The sequence below is a fragment of the Callospermophilus lateralis genome, chromosome 3 (assembly GCF_048772815.1).
Source record: "Callospermophilus lateralis isolate mCalLat2 chromosome 3, mCalLat2.hap1, whole genome shotgun sequence".
NCBI lineage: Eukaryota > Metazoa > Chordata > Mammalia > Rodentia > Sciuridae > Callospermophilus > Callospermophilus lateralis.
The window spans coordinates 13644426-13667094 of NC_135307.1; the positions used below are offsets into that span (position 1 = coordinate 13644426).

The 22669-nt window shown below is 51.8% G+C and overlaps 1 protein-coding gene across 2 annotated transcripts in view; it reads right to left on the reverse strand.

The window, feature by feature from the left end:
- Positions 1 to 10849: 10849 nt before the first annotated feature.
- Positions 10850 to 22669, reverse strand: part of Slc24a4 (solute carrier family 24 member 4) — a 125562-nt gene continuing 113742 nt past the window's right edge. For both annotated transcript variants that reach the window (XM_076848011.2, XM_076848009.2), the window contains exons 13-17: positions 22167 to 22333; positions 17531 to 17645; positions 14733 to 14845; positions 12099 to 12164; positions 10850 to 11002 (exon numbers count right to left, since the gene is read on the reverse strand). In XM_076848011.2, coding sequence (XP_076704126.2) covers positions 10850 to 11002; positions 12099 to 12164; positions 14733 to 14845; positions 17531 to 17645; positions 22167 to 22333 — 614 coding nt within the window. The remainder of the gene's footprint in view (positions 11003 to 12098; positions 12165 to 14732; positions 14846 to 17530; positions 17646 to 22166; positions 22334 to 22669) is intronic.

A 22669-nucleotide genomic window follows, 5' to 3' on the forward strand; every position in this document is an offset into this window, starting at 1 on the left:
TGGCTTCCGTGTCAGAGAGCTGGTAGCCTTCCTCTCCCCCTGTGTCTCCATTACCTGGACAGTCGGTTCTCAAATCCTGTGGCGCCTGACCATGGGCCCCAAGTGACTGGGCAAACACTGGGCTCCCAGCCCTGCCTGTCTCTCCTCTGCAAACCCCCAGATTTTCTTTCTCGGCTTTGGACCCCTGGTTGGTGCCACTCCTGCATCCCAGCCACATCTGCACGCTGTGCTCCGAGTGACACTTCAGAAACCACAATCCTCCCCACCCCACCCCCGAGACCCTCCCCCCTCAGGCTCACACTGACCTACATCCTCCACTTGTCATTTGCTGCTCTCACTCCTGGGGCCTTGTGTTCATTTCTTGTGGCTGATGTAATAAATTTCCATAAAGTTGTTGGCTTAAAACTCCACAGTTGATGAGCTTATGTCCTGGAGGTCAGGAATCCCAAATGGGCTCTAAAGGGCTAAGGCCAGGGTGTCAGGGGGGCTGCCTTCCTTCTGGGGGTCCCGGGGCCAATCCACTTGCTGCCTCTGCCAGCCTCGGGGAGCTGCCTGTATCCCGTGGCTCACAGCCCTGCCCCATGATGGCCGCCGCTTCTACCCCCACATCTGCCTCCTTGGGCCCTCTTGCCCCTGTGACTCCATGGAACCCACCCAGACAACCCACTCCCTTAACCACATCTGCAAATTCCCCTTCACCACGGAAGACAGTGTACTCATGGCTCCACAGACCAGGACATGGACATGTGTGGGGGCCGTTTTCCTGCCTACCAGAGGCTGCTTGGAAACCTTCGACTATCTATGTATTTTCTTGGTTATTCATTGTCTCTTTTCAATCCCCAAATATGTGGTGTGGTTGCAGTGTGTTTCCTTATCATGGCTCCTGCCTTCTCCACACCTCCCTCCCCTGCCCTGCCCTGTTCACCTTCCTTCTGGAAGCCAGTTTGAGCTCCAGGAAGGTTGGGTGCTCCCTCTCTGGGCTCCTGCAGCCTCCGGAGCTCACTGTCTCCCAATCTTAGGGCTCTCGTCTCCCTCTATCTCTACAACGAGCAGTTGGGATGATGCTTGGGACACAGTAGGCCCTTAGTACGTGTTTATGCATGAATCCATGAGGGACAAAGTAGGTTGTGCCACTTCTAAGTTTCGGGGGCCAGAGAGGTGTAGTTGAAACACTCCAAAATTGATGCCCTTCCATGGTTGGCAGAGGCACAGAGTGAGAATATTTCAAACTGCAATTCTTCCAGAACATTCAGAATGAGTAATTGCCTAAAAATAGTAGAAGCTTACAAACTGGTGATGATGGTGGGGATGATGATGAAAACAGAGGCAAGTGATTCATTCTGGTCTGGGTCTGGGGAGGCCTCCAAGCACATGTGGGCCCTTTTCCTCAGGACACGGGTAGGGAAGGTGTGTCAGGTGGAGGGAAGAGCCTGAGGACAAGCACGGGGTCATGCAAGGTGAAGAGGGAGCAGAAGCCCCGTGGGAGATGACAATGGGGGACCTGAAGGGTCCTGAGGCACCTGGGAGTTCGTGATGTTTCTGAGCGGGAGAGGGACCAATCAGCTGCCTGCTTCTGAAGGTCTCTCTGGCTGAGTGGAGGAGGATGGGGAGGACAGGGAGGGGAGCCGGAGGCCAGCCAGGAGCTGATAGCTCGGACTCAGCGAGTGCTAACAGGGGGACAGGGACTGCTGAAGCCAAAAAGGGAGAGACTGCAAAAAGGACACAGGGGAAGAAATGAGAGGACCGAGAATGTGCCCGTCACTGGGGTCGGAGGAGGCTTGACATTTTTCAGTGCAAATAATTCTGACATACAACAGGGTGGATTTAGGCTGGGAGCACGAATTAACTTTTCCCCAATATTATGTGAAAATTTCTAAACATAAAGTTGAAAACAATTGAACACCTGTATACTCCCATCTCCATTCTTCTAGTGAGTTCTAACTGAATCTGCTTTATCACACGTCTGTCTGCTCTCCGACTGCATCCATCCATCTTGTGTTTTTTTTTTTTTTTTTTGTGTGTGGGGGGGTACTGTGTTTGAACTCAGGGGCACCTTAACAATGAGCCACACCCCCAGCCCCTATTTTGTATTTTATTTAGAGGCAGGTCTCACTGAGTTGCTTAGTGCCTCACTGTTGCTGAGGCTGGCTATGAATTCACGATCCTCCTGCCTCAGCTTCCTGAGCTGCAGGGATTGTAGACATGTGCCACCGCGCCTGGCCCACTTTGTTTTAAGTAGGTTGCAGACACTGGTATGCTCAACCTCTAAATGCTTTTGCACTAACTAGAGCTCAAGATTTGTCTTTTAAGGTGTTTTTATCCTGATTATGTTAGCATTTATTTAGAATTTATTTTTCATTCCATCCATTGGTTGATGACCATTCGAGTTGTTTTAAGATTTGGGATATTTTGAATAATCTGTTGAGAAAATTTTCTTATTAAAAAAAAAACTTGGTTTGTACAGTTTATTACTGGTGATGCTGACTTGACAGGGCAGGGGAGGCACCTAGCCCAAGAGCCCAGGAGGTCAGATGCATAGGGGGCATCTCTGGAGGGAGGACTCTGAACCTTGGGGCTAGAAGTGCCAATTTTGGGGACAGTAGCAGTCGGGCAGGCCCTTGCTCCACCTGGGAGGGCTCTGGGGTGGGCTGAGCTGGTCCCTGGTTCTTGACCTTTCCTTGGCTGTGCATTAGAATCACTGGGGGAGCTTTCAGTGATCTGCATGTCCAGGCCCATTGGGTCACTTCAGGAGGGGCCCTCAGTGTCTCTGTGTTTTATTACATCTCTGCAGAGGACACCAGTGGCAGCCAGGATGGAGGACCACTGGGTAGAAGGAGGAGGCTCCAGGACAGATTGCAGAGGAACACTTTCTTTTAAGAAGGCGGGAGGAGAACTGGGCAAGGGGATGGGGAAGTGGAGAAGAGGAGGAGCACCAGGAGGAGGAGCTTGTTCATTAGCAAGGACAATACCCACAGCTGTGACACCTGCAGAGGGGCTGGGAACGAAAGCCCAGGGTCACCATGGCCCCGGGGACCCATTTAGGGTGGAGGGCAGAACGTGAGACCTCATGGTCAGCAAGTGTAGTGGGGGTCTCGGGAGAGAGCTCAGGTGGGGACAGAGGGAGGTCGGAACCAGACCTGGACCCTCCCCCAGTGCTCCCCTTTGCTCTTCCTGGTGAACACTGGCCAACAGAGGTGGGCGACAGAACCCTGGCAAAGGTCTGCTTCTTAAGAGCCGAGGACCAGCAGTCTGCCTGCCCCAGGACTCCTAGTGAACTTGGAATTGACTGGAACAACTCTTAGGAAACATCAAAGACAAACTGATAGGGCCTGGACAGCCCAGCAGGTCACAGTCAGCCAATCTCCGTCACCAGGTCAGGTCTGTGCTGCCTGTGACGGGGGAGGAGACGTGGCTCCCGAGGCTGGTTCCCACGGTCACCTGCCCCATCTGCCCCATTGTCCTCATCTGTGCCCTGGGGACAGTACCCATCCTGCGTTCACTGCTTTTATAAAGCATGAAGTGTCACATAGACAGACGGAGGGACACTGGGGTACCCAGATTTCTGGAGCCAGCAAATCCCAAAAGTTAACAGGATTGACTGGGATTCTGAGACAAAGGCCTTCCCACATCATCGACTCCCTCTAAACAGGAAGTGAGTGAAGAAGAAACAGCACCTGACTCTCAGCTTCTCAAACCAACCATGGGAAAGTTTTGAAATTATTTTTAAAAGATTAATTCACTGTAGACTATATCTATAAATGCCACCGTTTGGACCTTGAATGTCCCACAAAGTCTCATGTGTTCAGAGGTGGGGCTTTGGGGAAGTGATTGGATCCGTTGACCTTGTCAGTGGATTAATCCGTTGATGGCTGAGGGAGCCACTGGGAGGCAGGACCCAGTTGGAAGAAGTGGGTCACTGGATGTCTTGTCCCCAACCCCTTCCTCTCTCTCTCATCTTCTTAACTGTCTCCTCTGCTTAGTCCCCGCCGCCATGGTGCTCTGCCTCACCTCAGGCACACAGCAATGCAGTCTGGCGACCAGGGACTGAAACCTCTAGAACCACAAACCTTCCTTCCTCAACGTTGCTCTTGTCAGGTATTTTGGTCACAGTGATGAAAAGCTAACACCATCAACTACAATGAAATAAAATAACTAGGGAAACGCAACAAAAATCAGTTTCCAGTAAGATTACTCATTAAATTGCCATCAGTGTGTATATTCTCCCTCAATTTCTGTATTTGTCTCACTGCAGAAGGAGCTTGGGAGCCAGCTCGAGTGGCAAGATTACACCGAGGAGGACCAGACTACCTTCCCACCACTCGGCATGGACCGGCTGCATCCTGGGAACATCCCACCCTCTCCTGCTGACCCAGAGTCTGCTTTTTCACAGATGCCCAAGCGATTCACAGGTGTGCTAAGGTGAGTGGTGGCAGCCAGGGTGGGTGGACCACAAGACGAAGGAATTAGCCTGAACTTCCATCTCCCAGACTCCATCTCCCACCACACAAGAGCAGAAGACAGAAACCGTCTTCCTGAGGAACAGGACTGCCTACATAATTTACAGAGCCCAGTGCAAAATGTGAACGTGGGACTCCTTTCTAAAAGGTCTTAAGAATTTCAAGGTGGCGACACAAGCAAAGGGGGGCCCTTCTGATGGGGGTGCAAGGGACCACTGGTCCCATGTTCATGGAGCTGGCGAGGTAGGAAAGGTCATTCTGGGCCCCATCATGCTAGCCAGATTCATCATTTGCTTTATTCATTTCCAACCATTGTAATTAAAAGCTCCAACTTCTCATCCTTTTTGACGTTTATTTTTTTTCTCCATATGCAAATAAAAATGGTTTTCAATGGCTCTTATTCCAGTGTAATTCTTTCAAAAAATACAAATATGTAGGTCTATGAAAACATGAATAGAAGTTCTGTGTAGGGAAAGACAATTTGTGATCACTTATTTTATTGACAGTGTACAGACTTTTTGATATATTGCATTACAATACTGACCTCCAGATTTCTCATAAAGGTTCAGTTTGTATGTACTCTAGATTTTTCTTTACAACAAAAGTAAACTCATGCCAGTGTTTAGGAACCAAGAATGTCAATTCATTCAAATTTAATGACAGTTTTATTAAACTAAGAATTTCATGTCACAGAGCATTCACAGTGCAGGAGGTCACAGTTATTGAAAAAATAAATAGCGGCATAAATATATTTATTATTTACAACTTTCCAACCCGTTGCTCCTGCTCTGAGAGAATGAACAAATATAAGGGTGCAGCCCAGCGCGCTCAAAGTGTCTCGTGGGGGACCCAGGCCATGTGTGGCCTGCCCTAGATGTTCTTGGTCTGCGGTGTTTTTTAACAAGGTCCTTTCAGGACCCAAGACAACCCTGATCACCTGCTACTTGGTAAATCAGGATGGGCCCTAGGAAGATCCAAATACCTGGGGGAAGCCATGCCCAGCCCACCTCTTGGCATCTCGTAGTGCCTGGCCTCTGCATGCTGGGTCCTTGCCTTGGTGATCCTGCATCTGCCCACGGGCCTGGCCCCAAGTGGCCAGCAGCCTCCTCCTCTCTAGGGAATCAAAGCTCCCTTTGTGCACAGACACCAGCAGCTACTCCCAGATGGAAGGGAGGTCCAGGCAGAGGGCACCCTGCCAGGGAACTGGTGCTCTGAGCTAGAGACTTGGGCTCCTCGACTAGCAGCCACCCACAGGGATCCCCCAAAGAAGCTCAGCCACATCTCTGTTTGCTGGGTCCCCAAATTCCCTGGTAGAAGCCTTGGGCAGTGTGGACAGTGTGGTCACAGAGTCTACAGCTCAGAGGGTCAGGGATGGAAGGTGAGACAGGATGCCCAGTGGTCAGGAAAAAAAAAAAACCTAGGAAATTTTATTTGGAAAAACAGAAAAGCCTTGAATTTTCAGGGGGAGGAGAGGCCTCCTCCAGTTAAAAGGGGACCACGTGTCCCCTGGGGGATTCCCCTGGAGTGCTGGCAGGAGGGCTCTGCGGTCTGGGTCCCTCCCTCTGTGCACAAAGGCTGGTCATACCAAGCCCTGCATCTAGAAACCAAAAGCTGCACGTTCCTCTGGTAGCTTTAAAATGTTGTTTTCCAGGGACGGGGTGGGGAGGGCACATACTCCCCCCAGAATTAACAAGTTTGTTTGGCCTTATAAATGGAAAAGTCCCAACCACCCAGGTGCATAAGGAACAGCTGCTTGAATTCTGGCAACACTGTGGGATAGGTGTGGATTATGCTGGAATTTGTCACTGGGCTTTTAACGAAGGAGTAGCCAATCCCCAGCCCCGTAAATCCAATGGATGGAACAGCCACAGGTTGAGGCCACAGGTTGAGGCCCTGCCCTTCAGAGATGCTTCTTGGAGGCTACAGGGACTGGAAGAGGGTGGGATTTCAGGTGGACACGAGGCGGGATGAAGATTCACAACTTTGACAACTGGATACTGACTCTGTAAGAGTGGACACAATGTCCTAGAAGCACGAAGGTCAAAGAGGACACCAAGCAGGGCCACTAGTCCCTACCAGTGTGTGCCTAGGACGTGTGAGGGCTTGGCAGCAATGAGTAGAACCTGCAAGCCATCTGTGATGGGGAAAAGTTAGGATTTTAAAAAATCTCCATAGAAGAATCAGAGCTTGGATACCACTCAGCTGGCTTCCTGGGAAAGAGTGCTCCACCTGGGGCGGAGAGGGCCTCCCTCCGGATCTTACGCGGCACCCACTTGCTGGAGCTGGGCAGCCCTGTGACAAGCCCCATGTCCACTCGCTAGCTAGCTGCCAGGTTCGACGTGAAGTATGAAGCTAGCGTCCAGTTTCAGGTTTCTTTATTAACAGGCAACTGCAACAACCTAAGTGGAAATGCCTTTTTAAAATCTGCACCCCCGAATGTGCTCTGTGGGGAAGAGTCCTTTGCATGAGGCCCAAGGTTCCTGTGACAGGACCTGGTGGGAGGGCGCGGACCCTGGTTCTCCGCCTTGTAGATCTGAATGGTGAAAGACCCCCCTCTCGTTCCCACACAACGGACACAGTGGGGCATAGCTACCCAGAGAACAGGAAGGCCCCTGCCCCACAGTTGGTAGGCCTCACGCTCCAGGGGCTCATGTGAGGAGCCGCAGAGACCAGAAACCCCGGGAGGGAGCGCTCTCGCCTGGGGAGGGCTTGGATGCTCTTTGGGTGAGTCCATATGGAGAGGGCAGTGGGTCCAAGGAGTGTGGGGATGAGGGACCTCCTGCCACCCAAGAGCTAACCAGAGAGCATTTCCAGGAATTTCTAGAAGTTTCTAAGGACACGATGTGGCAACAGGGCTGCTCCAGACAGGAACCACAGGCATCCCGGATGCATCTGCTCCCTGCTGGTGCTGGGCTTCTCTCCCACTTTCCCAGAAGCAATGAGCTGACCCTCTCCCTGTCCTTCTGGCCTTCTACATGCCCATCTTGAGGAGAGGGAGGGGCCTTGAGGTTCCAGGAGGAGGAAGGCCAAGAGGAAAGACAGGTGTGGGGCCAAGATGCCACCTGTACCCTTCCTGAGTTCCTTCCTGCTGGGGAGTCCAGGGTTCTCTGAAGGGTGGGCTGCTGCAGCGATTGAGCTTGCAAATCCTTGTGTCCAGGGAAGAGAAGGTCGGAAAAACCTAGACCCCGGGCAGCCCAGGCTGGGGCTTTTGGTTCCTGTCTTCGGGACTGTGCTTGGGTGGTGTGCAAACCCTGGCGAGGGCTCGGGGAAGGTGAGTACCTATTGGCTGCTTGGTCTGTAAAGGGAGGGGCGGACAGGCAAAAGCCAGGAAGAGCCCTCACAGGTGGGGAGGGGAATGAGCAGGTGCAGACACACACCTGTAGCCAGGTGTGTGCACAGGTGCTGGCAGGTGACAGGGAGAAGCAGAGGCCAACAGACTCCAGACTGTGTTATGGGAAGGATGGGGTGAGCATCAGGGCCACACTGACTGTCCACAGTGCCCTTAACCTTCCGTCTCTCACAGCCACTGACCCAGAACCTTCCTTCAGGGTCAGGTTCCCAAGACACTTCACACTGTCCACCCTAATCCTTGGGCCAGTAAGGACAAATTCCAGACCAGAAGCAGGAATCACCTGCCCCTGCTTCTATAGACACTTTCTACCTGAGTACATGGTTCCTTTTGCTTTTCTGCCCCCTAGAGAAGAGCTTAATGTATTTTTTGTCTATTTTGTAGCAGAAATAATTGCCCCATGCTAATTAGCTTTGGAGATAAAAATAAAGGGAGTGATCCGGCATGGGCTGAAAGCGTAAGTTAAAAAATGAAGGCCTAAATCATCAAGCAACTCTTAAACTTGTGATGGAAATATATATAGTTAAAAACAGAGAATTTTTCAACTACACTGTTCATAGAGTATTCTAGGTTTGATAAATGCATAGAGCCTTTTAAGGACATTACGTTGGCACATTAAAGTCCAAAGAACATTAGCTAGGAGGAGCATACTACATATTAAAAACATAACTTCGTAGTCTCTAGCTGCAGCTGTAGTTGACTTTATAACCTCAAATGGATTCTGCAGAGAACAGGGCCATTAGGATATATTCTCCGAAAGTTACACAGGGACTCAATGAATGGAAAACTCAGCAGGGACATCTTCAGGGACCACGTACCCTGGTCCTGGTCATATCTAAAAATAATTTTTAGTCTTTTTCAGAAAAAGAAAAAAGACTTCAGATAAGAACAGATCTTAGGAGATGATCTGGGGAATCCAGGAGCCAGTTAAATATTTGATGAGGTTTTGACTTAAACAAAAAGAACCAACCACAAGTGCAAAGTCACGCCCCATGCCTGCTGCCCCAGGCTGGCCAACCCACGTGCACTGGCTCAGCTGGGGAGGGGCGGTGGGGTGGCGCTTGGACAAGCATGCTACCGTTGGCCACTAAACTAGATCACTTGACCTGCCCAAGACTCAATGAATATGTGGGGAAAACTATCCCTGCGTGTGTGTGTGTGTGTGTGTGTGTGTGTGTTTTGAACTAAGCTATTCAGACCCAGAGTGGTCCCCAGTGGCTCTGAAACCTCTTGCAGCTAAGTTTCTACTGCTGCATGGGCTCCCTCCCATCCGGCTTAGCCAATTTCTTAGGAAAATCCTTTTTTCTCAATTTGAAGGTCCCTGAGCCCAGGCTCTGGGTAGGGAAACAGAAAGAGAAGCATTGATATGGTGTCACTCTAATACTGATGTGAGTCCTGGATGGAAACTGGTGCCGGGAGCCAAGTCCCACCACAGGGTCATGCTTAAGGGAACTTGGGGACGCAGGCTTGAACACTTCCTCCTTTTGGAATTCCGGAGGCCTGACAGAGCATAGTCACAAATTCCAACGTGGGTCATGAGCTTGGTGTCTCAGGAGGGGGTTAGCTGCTGGAGTTAAACTCATTGCCAAGTTTAAAGCGATTTCTGGTGAATCACTAAAAACCTTTCCTCTGACATCGACAGGGGCGGCTCCCACATCTTCTCCTGTGCAAGATATCTCCATATTAAAAGTGCATCAGATCCGGTAGACTTTTGCGATAGAAACGTTAAAAAAATAAAAGAACACTCTCTATAGAAAATTAATTTGTGCTTGCTTTTGAGGGCCCAGGAAAGGTTTGTGTTCATAAATCTTTTCAGTATACATTTTAGAGCTACAAAGCAGTTGAACATAGTTCCATGCTTCTCTATTTTTTTAATCAGTCTCCTATCCCCGGCCTTTCATATGTAGTAAACTATGAGTTTCAAGAAAATCAGCTCTAAAAATTCCAAGATATGTTTTTTAGACTTGCCTCCAGCTAACCAGAGAGCGATTCATGGTTTTTAAGGAAATCTCTCTTCTTGTCACTAAAACCATCAGTTCTGGAATTGGGTGGGCATATAAACAACTGCGTCTTTCCACAGGGGGGTTATGAAGCTAAAACATTAAAGAAATGACAAACCTGGACAGACAGTGCATTGCCTCACACAGAAGGTCTGGAATGTCGAGCGGTGAACTGCAGTCCTCACTGTGTCTCTGAGTTAGCACCTGTTTCCATGTTGGTCCTTCACCTTTTTCTATATTCCAAACCAAACATCTTCACGTCAATGCAAGACGAGACACAGAGGTTTCATTTTTGTTCAGGGGTGACCTTTTTGGGGTCCCCATCATGATCTTTTAGTGTGGAATGATATTTTTCAAGTATGATGATCTGTCGGATGTTTTATTTTTCAATATTTAATTGCTCATTCTCTGCATCAATAAAAAAGATAAGAGTATTTGCGTTTCTCTCTTCTGCTGTGAAAGAAATGTTCCCATTCTTCTAATTTTTTCCAGAAAAAGGAGTGGAATGTCTGCTGTCATGGTCTCCAACCCCAGCAGGGTGACACCTTGCCTCTTCCAAACCATGAGTGCTTCCGGCAGAAGTCAGAGGCTCCTGGGGACACCTGTTGCCTGAGGACCTCACTCCTCTGGCCCCGAGCTGACACTACAGAGTGGCACTTTTGTTTTGCACTTGCCCAGGGAGACCTCGTGGGCACCGACCGCCTCGTCTCTGAGCCTGCCCATGGAGGAGAAAGACAAGCTGCATGCAGAAGTCCTTTTGAGTGAAGTGTGCAAGAGATGGGACCCTCCATGTCCCCGCGGCTGGCAGCTCAGGGGCCTGTGGAGCTGCTCAACTCGAGTACTGCCAGGACCCTGCCTTGGGGGCTGACTCCAAGGAGCAGGCCAGCAGCCTGGGCTGGGACCAGGCAAAGACCACGATGGCCCTTCCTTCCAGCTCATGAAAGGACAGATGGTGGTGGCCAGGAGGGACCTGTGGCGGGGGAGGGAGAGAGAAGGACGCCAGTGTGGTGGGCGGCCAGGAGGCGCGGGGTGGTGGCTCAGCTCTAATCGTCTTCGCGACACATGGGCAGGTTGACGAAGGTGAAGACGTTGAACTCTATCATTATGGAGAAGCACAGGAAGATGGCGTAGAGAACCAGCACGTAGACGCCCAGCTTCCGGTCCAGCCGCCATTTGTTGAGGTGGATGCCGAGGACCTGGGGGGACAGAGTGTAAGAGTTGGGCTTGGGGAAGAGGGACACAGAAGGCGTTTTTACCAAAACGTAATGTGTAAGTCAAACCCCGGAGCTGCAGAACGGAGACAAGGGCAAATGGTCCCCCATGGGCTTCTCCTTGGTTTCACCAGAAACAGCCCTGAGTAAAGCCCTGTCCCATGCCAGGGACAGTCTATGGCCCAGTCCTGCTCACTCCAGGATACACAGCAGCCACCCTCGGGGCACTCACCCCCCCAGGCAGGGCCACCTCCTCAGGTGCACAAGTCCCCCAGCCCAGGCCTTTTTGAGAGACAAGCAGGTCTTTATCTTGGCTCAGAACTTGGCCTGTCTTCCCTGACATATTTCCCAAGGCCCCCATTCTTGGCAAACCGAAGTCTGGGGCATCCCTTTCTGTGTGTGTGTGTCCCGCCACTGCATTTGAGGGGGTGGGGCACGCTTCCCCCCACTGTCTTCCTCCGATGTCTGAATCAAGGCTTCCGAGGGCTGGACCAGTTACCTCTGCAGAGCACACGGCTCTATAAATCAGACCAACCTGGTTTGAATCTTAGATCTGCTGTTTCCTCAGTCTGTGACCTGGGGCAAATTACTTACCCCCCGAGCCTCGATTTCTTCTGCAAAATGGGAATGATACCTGCATTCCCCTCATCAGGGAGCAGCAAGGATCAGAGAAGTAACGCAGAAGTAAAGTGCTCAGCTCAGGCCTAGGCGTATGGAGTAGGGAAGCCTTGACTACCAAGTGTCACCCTGAGGCCTGCCGTACCCCCTCTTGTCAGCTCAGATGGGAAGAATTTCTGTCCCTTGGCACTAGAGAGGGCACTGGGCGAGGCAGCAAGAAGAAAGGAAATGTAGTTCACTTCCCCGTGACATCTCATCTGCTCAGGAAAGTGCTTAGTAGTGTTGGTCGATGCTCTTGGGAAAAACTGGGTTTGGAGTACATGTGGGTGTACACCTTTGCTCCACTCTGTCTTATGCCAGGGGCAGGGGACAGGGAGGTATTTGGAGTCTTGCAAGTGACGAGCCAGAAGCCGGTGAAATGAGGCCTGCGTGAGGCTTCTCTTTTAGAATTATAAACACTCACGGTGAGCGCGACGGAGCCCAGCAGCAGCACCACAGAATAGACCAGACCCCGGCTGTTGATCTTGACCTGGAAAAGCAAACACAGGAGCCCTGAGCCTCTTGGCTGCGTGGCCAATCCACTGTGAATGCCCAGCGCGCCCAGGTTTATTCACTCCCTGCTCAGGAGAACACAGGGTCCTCGGGTAAGCGCATGGCCGGGGGTCTGGACAATGTGGGTTCAACCTGGACTCTGCTCTCTGAGGAAGGGGCCCGGGAGGGAGATGGGCTGAGATAAGAGGTGGAAGCACTGAATAGCCCTCGGCACACATGGGATCCCTTATTGAGACCCCCCACCCCAGTCTGTTCTGGAAGCTGTCAAAGAAGGTGTGTGCCCCATTCATGATAAAAACACTTGAGACACGAGGAATGGAAGGAACCCACCTCAACATCAACCTTTGAAAAACCCAGAGCCACCCTCGTAGTAAATGGGAAGAACTGAAAACATTTCCTTTAAAACCCGGGACAAGACAAGGACGTCCACTCCCACCCTCCTGGGTAATATAGTGCTGGGGAGTCTAGCCAGAACAACTAGGCAAGAGAGGGAAATGAAAGGGATTAAAATAGGAAAGGAGGAAGTCAAATAATCACTGTTTGCAGATGATGGGATCCTATATCTAGAAGATCCAAAAAAACTCTACTAAAAGACGGCTTGAGCTAATAAGCAACTTGGCAAAGTAGTGGGTCAATAACCAACATACAAAAATCAATAGCTTTCCTGTATATCAACAATGAAGCTTCCAAGAAAGAAATCAGGAAATCAATTCCATCCACAATAGCCTCAAAAAAAAAAAAAAAAAATCTAACCATGGAGGTGAAAAACCTCAACAATGAAAACTATAGAACACTGAAGAAGGGAATTGGGGAAGACCTCAGAAGACAGAGAGGACTCCCATGTTCCTGGATAGGCAGGATTAATGTCGTTAAACATCATTACCACCAAACGCAATACACAGGTTCAATGCATTCCCCATCAAAATACCAATGGCAGTCTTCACAAAATTAGAAAAAATAGTCCTAAAATTCATTTGGAAGAATAAAAGACCCAGAGTAGCCAAAGCAATTCTAAGCCCAAAAAGCAACACTGGAGGCATCACGATACCTGACTTCAAATTATTCTACAGAGCCATAGCAACAAAAGCTGCATGTCCCTGGCCCAGAAACAGACACCCAGCCAACGGTACAGAAGAGAATACACAGGGCAAACCCACACATCTACAGTCGTCTGATCCTTGACAACGGTGCCAAAAACACACCGTGGAGAAAAGACAGCCTTTTCAACAAACGAGGCTGGGAAAATTGGTTACCTATATGTAGAAGAATGAAACTAGACCCTGTCTCTCACCCTGCACAACGGTCGACTCAAAATGGATCAAAGATCTAGGAATTCGATCAGCAACTACACAGCTCCTAGAAGAAAAGTAGGGTCAACGCTCCAGCACATGGGCACAGGCAACGACTTTCTCAATAGGGTCCCTGAAGCTCAGGAAATAAGTTGATTAATGGGACAGCATCAGATTAAAGAGTTTCTGCACAGGAAAGGAAACAGGAATGTGAAGGGAGAAGTTATAGAGGGGGCGAAAGTCTTTGCTAGCTACTCTTCTGACAGAGGATCAATATCTAGAATATGGAAAGAACTCGAAACGATTGACACCAAAAAGTCAAACCACTCAATTACTAAATGGGCAAATGAATTAAACAGACACTTCTCAAAAGAAGAAATACAAATGGCCAACAAATATATGAAAAAATATCCAACATCAATAGTAATTAGGGAAATGCAAATCAAGACTATACTGAGATTCATCTCACACCAGTCAGGCAGCAGTCAGCAATAATAAATAATAAATGCTGGAGAGGATATGGAGAAAAATGGAACACTTTTACGCTGTTGTTGGGACGTAAAATCCTATTAGTACAACCACTATGGAAATCGGTATGGAGTTTCCTCAAAAGACTAGGCATGGAACCTCCGTATGACCCAGCTGTACCACGCCTCAGTATTTACCCTAAAGAAGTGAAATCATCTTACTACAGTGATACACGCATATCCACGTTCACAGCAGCAGAATTCATAATAGCCAACTATGGAACAGCCTAGGGGTCCATCAACAGGTGAATGGATAAAGAAAATGGACTTTTACTCAGCCATAAAGAAAAAGAAATATGCCTTTTGTAGGAAAATCGATGGAACTGGAGTCCATTATGTCAAATAAAATAAGTCAAACTCAGAAGGTTAAAGATGGAATGTGTTCTCTCCTAAGCTGGAGAGGAAAAAGGAAAAGAAAGGTGGGAGTGGTGGAGACCTCTGGTAAACCAGGGAGAGATCAGTAGAGGAAAGGAACCAGCGGGTGGGAAGAGGGGAGGGAGGGGAGAGGGCTGGGGAGGGATATGAGCCAGATCATGTTGCTATTTTGCAAGCAAGTATGAGTATGTAACAACAAACCCCATTCCTACATACAATCACAGCGCACCAATAAAACACACGCGGAAGAAAAAAGAAGGTGGGTGCCCAGGTGCCAAGGACGGAGAGAAGCACATCTCCTAAAACCTGGGCTAAGTGCACCCACCTGCTTCCCTGGGCACTGGGGGGACTTACCGTGGATCCATAACTAATGACCATGGTCTGCAGGCCCCACGGGATGCCGAGCCCCACCAGGATGTCGAACACATTGCTTCCTATGGTGTTGGACACCGCCATGTCTCCAAGGCCTGGGGACCACCAACACATTTCTGTCATCAAGAGCAGGTCTCTGGAAACCCGTGTTCTTTCTCACAACTGTCCCCTCAGTGCTATTCCTTAGAAAGGGATCCCCTCCTCGTGGACCCTACTTTCCTAAGACCTTTCTTGTGAGGTTTAAGATCTTCTCCCTTTAAAAAAAATTTAAGAGACCCCGTTACGGGTTGAATCATGGCCCTCGGACTCACTTGTTGACGTCCTGACCCCCAGTTCTCCAGGGTGGGGCCTTAATGGAGGCAGGGCCTCTGACAAGGTAAGAGGTCAAGATGAGGTCATTAGGGTGAGCCCTAATCCAATGTGACTGGGAGGACCTTGGACACAGACAGCCCACGGGAGAAAGGCACCGAGGAGGAAGACAGCCCAGGAGGTCAGGACGGGGCCTGGGTGGGATTCGCTGCCTCAGAATCAACCCTGCCCACACCTCGACCTGGAGCTTCTAGCCTTCAGCCAATATTCTCTGAGGACCTACCATGAGCTTTGCCTTACTTAGAGCTCAGGTTGTGCTGGGGAGTTAGGGACAAGATCATCCTCATGGGGCCGATGATGAAGGGCACAGTGTGTGAGTGGCCCATTCTCAGGACGCCTGGTCCGGCACCCTTTATAACAAGCCATCAGGGTCCTGCTGGTGGCCCAGGCAAAGGTACCCTGGCCTTGGCCAGGATCACAGGGCATCAGATCTCATGCCTTGGTCGTTCCTAAAGTGTAAACTTTCTCCAAACCGACCAGATGTGTCTCAGAGGCTGGGGGCCATGCCCACTGTCCAGTCTCAGGCCAGCTACACCAGCTGAGGAGCTCAATCTCTTGAGGGGGATTAAAGTGCAGAGAGCAAATTTATACATAAGACTCGTGCTGGCTGAAGTCCGTTCTGACCTCCCATTCAGCCCTAATTTGACACACACAAAGGTCTGCAGAATGAGCAAGCCTGGCACACGGTACCTATGCCATGACACTGCTTGGTGGCTGGGCAGCCCAGCAGCTCTGACCAACATCTAGACGAGGGCCCACCCGCTCCCATCCTGGATGCTGTCATCTGCCGACTCCTGCACACGAGGCCCCCCAAGGTCTGCAGGGCTGGGCGGACGCTCCTGCTCCTTCCTGCCAGGCACTGTTCCGAGTGACCTCAGAGTCTTGGCAGCTTGGTCCTGTGAGGGGCCGCAGCTGGGAACCTGGCCTCCCAGGATCCTAGTCTGGCAAAACTCAGGAACACGCAGGACTGTTCTGACAGCTGCTGGTGCCTGGTGAGGACAGGGGCTCCTCAGGGTTGCTGGAGTCCCCACACCACGCAGCATCTGTGGCATCTGGTGTGGCTCCTCGAGGACTCTTAAGGCCTTGACTCAACCTTAATGAGCACGCAGATCACCGGGGGGGCGGGGGAGGTTTTGTTAACACGCAGATCCAGTTTGGTGGGACTGGGGCAGGGCCTAGAGGCCCCGTTTCTCCCAGGCTTGCAGGTCGATGTCAGTGGGCCACACTTGAGCTGGGAGCCTGCAGGGAGCTCAGGGTGCAGAACCTCCCCTTCAAAGCATGCTGCTGGTCTTCCCCTGCTTGGCGCAGCAGACTCTGCACACGGTTTCTACGCCCTTCGCTGTTGAGAAGCTATCTGATCTTACCATGCCCGTGGGGTTCTGTCAATCACAGCAATTCCGTCATCCTTATGACAATGATGCACCCCAATCTGGGTCTCAGGCTCCCTGCTTTTCTGAATTCCTACAGATCATCCTAGCCACTCTGTGATGGTGTCCTTCCTCAGACCACCACAGGTGGGCCAAGGAGACCTGCAGTGACTTCACTGGGACCCCCACTCAAACCCTGAAGTTTCTCACATCATGACCCCCCCACCCCAGGGCCAGTCACTTAAACTGGGGTCTCTTGCCCTCTTGACCTCCCACTGTGTCCACTGGATCAACCTGGATGTCCACTCTGAGAGGCCCGCTCACTGGCAGAAAAGGAACGGTAGAGAAAGGTGGGACTTTGGACGGCTCTTAGGTTCCGCCCTCAGAGCCCGAACAGCAGCCTCCTCCTGCTCCACGTGGCCGCTCAGCAGGCTCACAAGGAGACCACCATGGCAAAACACTCTGTCTTCTAAAGCCAGAGGAAGGGGGATGAGCTGGATGTAGAGGATGCTCATTTTCCCTTCCTGGCCCTGGGACACGGCTCTTGTCAGCTTGCTAGCTGTGTGGAGTCTCACTTTGGAGGTTGGAGGTCACAAGATAGATTCTTTTTTTTGGGGGGGGGGATACTGGGGATTGAACTTAGGGGCACTCAGACACTGAGCCACATCCCCAGCCCTGTTTTGTATTTTATTTAGAGACAGGGTCTCACTGAGTTGCTTAGCACCTCACTTTTGCTGAGGCTGACTTTGAACTCACAATCCTCCTTCCTCACTCCCAAGCTGCTGGGATTACAGGCGTGTGCCCCTGGGCCCGGCTTAGATTCATTTTTTGACAACCACTAGAGTGAATGCTTCCAAACACCTCCAGGAGCTCACCATGGGCTGCTCTCCCCACGGATGGCATCTAAGATGTGATGCTTCCGGATGTAACCATCTCCCTTGTACCAGGACTGGACAGCTGCCACCCTCAGAGCCACACCTGGCCAACTCCACTTGGGCAGGCAAGGCACTGCTAGTGGCTGTAGGGACCAGACTCAACCCATACCTTGTCTGGCCACGATCAAGCTGGCCATGCAGTCGGGGACACTGGTGCCTGCGGCCAGGAAGGTGATGCCCATGATGACGTCGGGGATGCCCAGGGTGTATCCGATGATGGTCACCTGCAGGAGAGGCGGGAGTGAGCCCACCTGACACCTCCGAAACTGTCCCCACCCTGTGAGCTTTTAGCTTGAACATGATGTAGCTGTAACCGAGGGGAAAATCTGGAATATGGTTCAGTTTTAAAAGTATCTCTTGAGTGTGCTTTTTCCCCTGATTGAACAAGTACTATGTCTCAAAACATTTACAAAATAAAATACAATGACCTCCCATTTCTTAAGACCCACAGACAGCCACTGCTCAGCTCTCAGGTCAGCCGTGGGCCTCAGACTCGAGCATTTAGGAAACCCACTGGTTGGCGGCAATGCAGACTGGCGCCAATGCAGACTGCCAGGCCCCACCCCAGAGTTCTGGGGGAAGCCGAGGACTTGCCTTCCTAACAAGGCCCCGGGGTTGGTGTGGCTGCTGGTCTGGGCGCAACGTTTCAGAAGGTTCCAGACCTTGTTTTTGGTGTGTGTATATGTCAGGAAAAATGACATCCAAGTACACCACCAGCATCTCTTTTGTAACTGTTTCACATAATGACCCTGGGGACACCTTTCCGTTGGAATCGTCATCTACAACACATTTTAGCTGACACTTACATTTCACTGGATGGCTATAAAACGTGAGCCAATTCCTCCCTGCTGGATATTTAGCTGTTTTCTTTTTTGCTCTTATAACATCACTGCCTATGACAGTATTTATTGAGCACTTACTGTGAACCAGGTTCAGTACGAGGTGTTTTCCACAAACTCATGTAATCTATCATTTACCACCCACAGATGAGGGAAGCATGGTTGCTATGCCAACTGAGTCAGAGGTTAAGCCACAATGCCATGGGTACACACGAGCCAAGTTTCTGCCCCTACAGCTGGTGCTCCAGCCTTTCCATCACGCTGTCCTGTGTGTACATCTTTGGCTTTTTGCCGCCTTAGGGTAACTTCCAAGAGGTAAAACTTCTGGATCAAAGGATTGACAGGCTCTTAAAGCTCTTGGTGCACAGTCACACACTCTACTATTAATGTCAGACCCTGGAGGGATGGTGGGGTTGGAGCAGCTGTCAGATGGAAAGCCCTGGAAGCATCTGGACCATCCTGGTTCACCAAGCCCTCAGCTCTGCTCTGCCTCTCCATCTAGAGATCCGGACAGTGGCACCCGAGAGCCCTTACATCTCAGGTACCAGTTCCAATCCTGCGAGCAGCTGTGTGACCCTGGGTGAGCCAACTTGCTCCTCTGAGCCTCAGCCCCCTCACCTGTCAAATGGGCTTGTTGACAAGGACAAAATGAGAAAATGCAAGGTGACAGGAACTGGCTCATGGCAGATGTCCACGGTGGCATCTCCCCTTCTGCTTCAATCATTTGTTTGCTATCTTTGGGGCAAAGAGACTGGGGATCAGGCTTCCTGGGGCTCAGAGAGCCCCAGACCGGGCATGCTTTCCAATGCAAAGCTCGGCTCTGACCAGCAGCCAGCATCTGGTCTTAAAAGATATCCCTGTTGGGAGAAAGTTTTGCTGAGGGGTCTGAGGGCAGCAGACCCACTAAGAGGGTTCGCTCAGTGCTACTTGAAGTCCCTCCCTGCTCTCGAGTGAGCGTCATTTTCTCAGATCACCCTGTGCTGATGAGATTGTTCTCAGCCATGCACACAGGGAGAGAGTGGGGGGGGGCAAAAAGGAAGAAGGAGCCGTCAGTGTCTAATCCACATGGGCTCGAAGGGGCTCTGCACAGGCCAGACCAGGAGGGGCCAACAGGTTTATAATTGGTGACTCTGGACACCATGAGTACAGAAACTGGGTTACCTTGCGATTACTAGGGCTATTTTCCCCCTTAACTACTGAAGGACGGGGGGCTAGAATGCAGGCAGCCTTTGCGGGGTGCCACAGCACCCAGCATGTTTAGGATCAGGGATGCCACACGAGCCCTGCTTCAGCCTGGCTCCAACCCTGCGGCCTCCGAGCCTCCTGACGCTTAGGCTTCAGAAAGGGAAGGAAAGCCATGTCCAGAGCCCCAGGGTAGGTCCCAACTCTGTCCTGACTTCCTGTGTGACCCTGGTCCTCGGTGTCTCCAACTGTGCTGGGGAAAAGGGTGATCCACTTCTGAGGTCCCTCCCTGTGGACGCTCACATTCAAGAATTATTTTCCCTGAAGCTTTGGGGGCGAGAGAGGGGAAAGGCAGGTAGAGGACTTCACTTCTCCCTGGCACCCTAACCAGGGCACAGTGACAGCAAGGGCATTGCACCCAGGCCAGCAAACCTTGCTGAGGGAGAATCATGGTGAAGGTGGGCACTGTCAGACCCCCTCCCCCACAACCAGGCCATCTGAAGTTCAAAACCACAGGTATGAGGGCCCCAGCAAGGTGGCCCCTGACCCTGGGCCAAGCCACCATGTCTCTGGTTTAAGAAACAGCAGTGGGATTCGTAGGTCAAGGATGTGCGGGTCGGGGGGCCAGCCCTGCAGCTGACCAGAGCACAGCGACCCAGGCCGCTGTTTTCTGTAACTAGAGGAGGAAGATTCCACCCTTCATTAATTTGATCTTCCAAATTCTCAGACCTTCTCCAATGCCACAAAACCCTGTTTACCTGGGATGTTGTTTGGGGAATACACGTAAGAAAACCCACTGAGTGCTGTGTTTAAAATATAAAGATGGGCTGGTGGGTAGTTCTGCTTCAGAAAGATTAAGATGTGCAAATTCAAGGCACAGTGTCTGTGCTCTCTGTCACCTCGTCCTGGGGGTTTTGCAGAGTAGCTCTTTCCAGTTCTTTCCCCACCAACACAGGAAAGCCCCCTGCCTCCTGCCCTGCACAACAGCTCCCCCAAACTGCTCAGAATCCTATCGGACTCCTGCCTGGGCTCCTGCACTGCTTGGGGAGGGCAAGGAGGGTGTGATGGGGTTGGCTGGGAGCAGAACCAGGGTTGCCTGTGTGTCTGAGGCGTGAGGCTCTGTGGGGTGCTCCCCAAAGCTCACAGGTGAGACAACGCAAGAAGGCTTAGAGGTGAAATGATTGGGCTCTGAGAGCCTTAACCTGATCGCTGCATTAACCCATTGATGGGGACTCCCTGGGTGGTACCTGGGTGGTGGGGGGATGGAGGAGGTGGGTCCCTGGGGTTTATATTTCCTTGCTGGTGAGGGGAGCGCTCTCTCTGCTTCCTGGGGGCCATGTCCTGAGCTGCATTCCTCCTCCCCCACACCCCTCCCCCACGATGCTCTGCCTCACCTGGGCCCAGAGCAATAGAGCTGGCCATCTATGAACTGAGACCGCTGAAACCCAGAGACCCAAATAAATCTTTTCCTCTTCTAAAATGGTTCTTGCCAGGGTTTTTGGTCACAGCAGCTGCTAAAACAGGCTCCCACAGCCTTACAAGACAGCACAGGTCACTCACTTCACAGAGCGGGCCACCTTGGCCCAGGGAACTGAGATACTTGCTCAGGCCAGTGGCTCCCAAGAGGTAGGATTGGCTGTTCTCCTGTGGCCCCCGCCCTCCCCACCCCCGCACCTTTGTTCACACTGAGCTGTGTGGTTCCTTTGGAGTTGGGGGAGGTGGCCCTGTGACCACAGGGAAAGCCTCCTGGCCCTGCTGCCTCTCAAGTCAAGCCTCGCCTGCCTCTACCCAGGTGTCTGGGGAGAATGCAGTGACCCACGGGGGCCACCAAAGCATGAGTGGGCGACAGGTGAGCTTTATCCGCCATGGGAAGGCAGCCACATGGAAACCGTTCTCCTTGCTCCTGGGCTTCCCCTCGGGCCGAGGAGGAGGACAGGGGCCCTCTGGCTGGGACACACAGCACCAGGAGCACCTAGGGTTCTTGTGCAGCCTGGCCCAGCCAGCAAGGGGTTTGTACAGGGAGCCGTCGAGTGTGGCCCGAGGAGCTTTCGAGAAGCCATGCCTGCATAACCTCCACCCACGGGCACGGGAACTCCAGGCATGAAGTGAGAGGCAGCTCATGGTGTGGGTGGAGCCCCAGACCAGGAGGCCAATATTGCAGCTCTAATCCCACCTCTAGCACTCACTGATGGTGTGACCTTGGGCGAGACCCTGACTCTCTATGCCTCAGTTTCCTCATCTGTAAAATGAGGACAATACAGTACTTGTCCCATGGGGTCATCATGAGGGAGTTCACATGGGGCGCTTACAGCAGAGCTGGGCACAGGGGAAGGGACAGGAGCACTGGGGGGTACTGGGGAGAGCCACCTGCATCCGTCATCATCTCCCACGGCCCCGGCCCCTTTCCTTCGTGTTTCCCTGGGGAACCCAGAAGTGAGGGGGCCTGTGATCAGCCGCCCCTGGCAGAATCCTCCGTCCATCCTGCCGTTCACCTGTGTGAATCCCCTGTCCCTCCCGCAAACCCGCCTCAGAGGTGAGCACAAGCTGCGGCCAAGCCCCTGGCACACAGCACAGTGCCCGCACTGTTTAAACCCTTGTCCACTGAGCAATAAGCCACTGGCCCCGAGATGGCACGGCAGTGCCTATGGTGGCCTTGAGCCCAGCCTTCCTCCTCTGCTGGACAGGGGCAGGCTGTCCAGTCCCCCCGCCGCTCCCACCACTCACCAGCCACACCATGAAGTAGGAGAAGACGGCGATCCACAGCGTGGCGGTGACGAAGGTGACCATGAACAGCTTCTCCCAGCGGGGCTTGCTGCAGTTGGGGATGGTGACACACAGGAGGAAGATGAGGGGCCAGGTGAACACCCACTTGGCCTTGTCCCCTCGTGCTTCTGCAGGGGGTGGGGAAAGCAAGGAGGGAGGGGGAGAGAGACACACGCGGTCACAAAGCTGGAAGCCATGCTGGTTTATTTTTCACAAGCCAAAGAACATCACCTCCCAGAATCCTAGGCTTCCATAACGTCACTCTGGAAGCAGCAGGACAAAGCAGTAAGCATGTGCAGACTGGCTAACTGTAGTCTATTCAAATCCTTCACTGTTAGGACTCGGGAGGTGAGACCCAGAGCAGGGAGGAACCTGGCCAGTGAGCTCGAAGGTGGACGTGCTTGAGCTCTGGAATCCCACGGATGGATGGGCTGGAATTCAAATGACCTTGAGTGACCCCATCA